Source organism: Perca fluviatilis, chromosome 13 (genome assembly GCF_010015445.1).
Source record: "Perca fluviatilis chromosome 13, GENO_Pfluv_1.0, whole genome shotgun sequence".
In the NCBI taxonomy this organism is placed as follows: domain Eukaryota; kingdom Metazoa; phylum Chordata; class Actinopteri; order Perciformes; family Percidae; genus Perca; species Perca fluviatilis.
This window is the reverse complement of record NC_053124.1, coordinates 33,555,085-33,559,388: the sequence shown is the minus strand read 5'-3', so window position 1 is coordinate 33,559,388 and position 4,304 is coordinate 33,555,085. Positions and strand designations below refer to the sequence as shown.

The following is a 4,304-nucleotide window of genomic DNA, read 5'->3' as shown; positions in this document are numbered from 1 at the left end:
GGAATTTGGTGTATAATTGTATGAAATGTATGATGAAAATTGGCTAGCAATTTCGCCAAGCAAATACCCAGAAAAAGGTTGCAGCACTTTGTCTTTCAACTACACTTGCAAAATCTGCAATGGGACTGAGCTCGAATAGCTTCGGCGACTTTTAATAGTACAAAATCGCTGTCAATCAAAGGAAATGGAGTCTTTTGACAGACCCTCCAATCATCATGCAGAAGCCCGGAGTCCAGGCCAGCCCCCTCCTCCGTTCACCCCCAGAGATGCTGAGCATCCGTGGGTGGGACATAATCACAACATTTATCCAATGAACGTCTATATTCGAAGCTCTGAAAAAAACTGTTCAAAGCAGCCCCATTGAAGTCCGTGGACGCCAGGCTTCAACAGGGAAGTCACTGTGATGCTACAGGAATGTATGAGAAGGAAATCGAGTCAGTCGACCTGCTATATGTAGCTGATTCTGAACCAACTCGTCTTCGAGATGAACATGTTCTAACGCATTTTTAGTCAATAAAATGATACACAATAGAACATATGTGACCATTTATTTATTGAAATTTCAGGGGAAGCTGAGCATCCCTTGCAGTCTTAAAGAAATCGCCTCTGCTCTATAGAGAGATAACTCATGTAAGTATGAAGTATGAACAGACAGTTTTTTTCAGTGACATGTACTGTATGAATTGTGTCCCAGAATACATTAGGTTTATGACACAGAAAACATTGGTAATATTGCAGATATGGAACACAGGTTTTTTAACTTTTTCTAAGAAGAGGCCTTTGATTGTTCTTGTTTCACTGTTGAGTTTGAGAGTTTGAACTTTCCTAAAAAGGAAATCCATGCTTGTCAAGGACAATGGACAGCAGGCTGAAGATATATGGACAACATTTGCTTATTTATATGATGATAAATACTTTTGGATCTTTAAACTTCATTCAGGTTAGTTAGGGGCATTTATATAACCACAAACATTTAGCTTATGGACAATATTTTGTACAAAATGTTCTGTGTGTGTGTGTGTGTGTGTGTGTCTTCAGTGAACTGTATCAGTCTCTGCAGTAGCTTCCAGCTGCAGCAGTCAGTTCAGTTTCTGTTCAGTCTGACTGAGGGAGGTTTTTGTACGACGCTTTTTCACTGTGTGGACACAGCCTGACTGTTGATCCAATGATGACACTGACAGTAATAAACTGCTGCATCTTCAGCCTCAACTCCACTGATGGTCAGAGTGAAGTCAGAGTTTGATCCACTGCCTGAAAAATGATCTGGAATTCCTGATGCTCGCTCATTAACCCAGTAAATGAGCAGTTTAGGAGCTTCTCCATCTCTCTGTTGGTACCAGTGCAAATACTTTTTCCCTCTGTCCCCATCCGTAGTCCCTACGATAACATCTTGACTGGTCCTACAGCTGATGGAGACGGAGGCTCCCCGAGCAGAGCTCACTGCTCCAGGCTGAGTCACTGTGACCTGACCTCTGGACTCTGAGGATACAGAGACAAAAACATAAAGCAGCATCACGGTTTAGTCGGCTTCCTTTCAGAGGGACGGATGTTGATAGAGGAGAGGAGTTTGATTCTCTGGACTTTACCTGTGAAGCAGCAGCAGAGGAGAGTCCAGATGAGGACGGAGATCAGAGTCATGTTTTTGATGAGGAGGATTTCTGGGGCTTCTGTTGTCATGAAGGACAGCTGTCAGTCATCCAGTGTTCAACTCTCAGGACTATAAACTCTCCCAGAGCACTGGAGCATGGTGCTGCTGATGCAAAGTGGCTGTCTATGGAAATTCTCGGTCTGACTCCAACAAGGAGTTATTTCAAACATTTTACTGACTGATGCATTTCTTTAACTTTTAATACTTTCTTTCTGGCTGTTTCAAGTTATTAAATCAAACGTATGCAAAAATGTTTTCAAGCAGTTTTTACAATCTGGACTGGGACTTCTGTATCTCTGCAGAATCATTGAGCCATACCTCTTCACATTTTGGACACACAGAAAAATAATTTATTCGTCACTGTGGCAGTAAAATCAGAGTATTTTAAATTCCCATAACAAATAAACATTATATGCATTATATAAACTACACACACTTTTACTGCAATGAGATCAAATCTCAGACGATCATCATTTTACTTCACCGTTAATTTCACATGCAAGTCATTAAGAACAGGTTGTAATTTACAATGATTGACTAAGCCACTCAGGGGAAGGGAAGGAGGGCTAGGAAATAAAATACATTAGGCCTACATTCAGTTTTAAATAACAAAAAATTGAATTTAAAATACAAAACAGAAAGCAGTCAACACGTAAAAGGAGATAAGTGCACAGTTACATGGGTAAGTAAGAAAGGGAGAAACTATACAAATGTTTAGCTGTGAAATTATGATGTGGAAAAGCACCTGCATATGTCGATGAACAAAGATGAGATGGTGGTTTTAAAAGATGAAACGGAAAAGAGTTTGTGCAGCTTAAGCATGTCTTGCAGAGCATTCCTGTGGTGAGCGGCAGCAGATTGAAAAGATGTGAGACCAGAGGCAGAGTTGGATTAGTGAATGCTTCATTGAATATGAAGTGAGGACCTGGTATTGTATGTGATGGACTGTGGCTGCAGCAGGTGACATAAGTAAGGTGGTGATCGGCCCAGAAGGGTCTTGTAAATTAAAGTGAACCAATGAATAAAGGCCACTTGTTAGTTGTTTAAATCAAAACACTTTCTTTTTTCCAAATTAATGTCTCTCTATATAGAGACAACTCTTTTAAGTATGAACGGGATAGTTTGTCTAGTGACATGTACTGTAATAACTGTGTCCCACAATACATTATGTTCATGACAGCATGAGTGTTTCAGCCATTGAAAACATTTTTTGCATTGCAGATATGCTGTGTGTCAGTGTGTTAACATATTTTAATGTTGTGTGTGGAAAATGATGTTTCCTATAGAGTGAATTTGGTTAGTGCGTGTACATCACAACGCACAACAACGCCGACGTCATCCACATGCGCCAGCAGTCGACGGGAAAGAAGCAGCAGGTAGCTGCTTTCAATCTTCTAACCAACAGTCGGATCTATAGCCTAGTCTCTTTTATACTAATATAGTGTTTGAATATAACCAAAGTTACATTCTTTCGTGTAGCTAGTAAGCATTAGCCTTATGCTATAAGGCTATAGTAGGCTATAGTCGGATCTATAGCCTAGTCTCTTTTATACTAATATGGTGTTTGAATATAACCAAAGTTACATTCTTTCGTGTAGCTAGTAAGCATTAGCCTTACGCTAAATTCATCAAGACTAAGCCTACCGGCTAAACCAACTCCTTAGCTCCATGGCTTCTTCTACACCTAGCGAGTCCCCACTTCCCCACAGGATTTCTTCATTGTTTGAGAATACAAACAAAGACATTGCTGAACTTAGGAAAGATTTTTGTCGGCTCTCCGAGGACTTAAAAACCAAAGATGCTTTGTTATCCGCCTGCCTGGACGTGGCTCATAATCAATTGCTCCGAATCTCATCTCTCTCGGCGGGCTTCCAGGATACTGTACTATGGGAGAGTTCCGCATGCTCCCAGCCATCTTCTTGTTCGACACCGGTCACCAAACCATCCTGGACTGAGGTGGTTTGTGGCCAACAGAGAGCCTCGAGTAGGGCTCCATCGCCTCCTGCCCTCAGCCTCTCCAACCGTTACAGTGCCCTGCGTAGTCAGAACGGGTAGTGGCCGAGGTGGTTCCCCGGGCCCGCTCCGGTCCAAAGCCGACTGACCAGCCGTCGTCACAGAAGAGGACTTCTGCCTCGCGGCGTCAGCTTGTGAGGGATGCAGTAACCAGACGGTCCGGTGGCCTACACTGCCCAGATCGGCCATATGACAACGTTCCTCAAAAACAATCTCCCCAACCGAACGAGCCACTTCTAACGTCATGTGACGAATCACCGTCATCTGTGACAACAGAGGTGAGTGATACACCTGCTGAGAAGCCAATTCTGGTTATTGGGAGCTCTATACTGTGATATGTGATGCAGGCGGAGCCAGCGGCTACGGACCCAGCGGCTACGGTCATATGCGTCCCCGGGGCCAGAGCGGGCGATATAGAATCCCATCTAAAACTGCTGGCTAGAAAGAACCGTAAGTACAGTAAGATCATACTTCATGTTGGGTCACTTTGTGCATATGCAAAGACAATGTCGGACTCAGTAGTTTTTTCTGGGCCCCTGCCAAACCTGACCAGTGATGAAATGTACAGCCGCACATCATCCTTCCACCGCTGGTTGTCGGGGTGGTGCCCAGCTAATGATGTGGGCTATGTGAATAACTGGGG

The 4,304-nt window shown here is 43.1% G+C and overlaps 1 gene segment (V, D, J or C); it reads right to left on the bottom strand.

The window, feature by feature from the left end:
• Positions 1 to 1,099: 1,099 nt before the first annotated feature.
• LOC120572058 lies at positions 1,100 to 1,638 on the bottom strand. The segment is given in 2 exon segments: positions 1,100 to 1,479; positions 1,587 to 1,638. Coding segments are annotated over 2 exon segments (399 nt in total).
• Between the last annotated feature and the right edge of the window lie 2,666 nt (positions 1,639 to 4,304).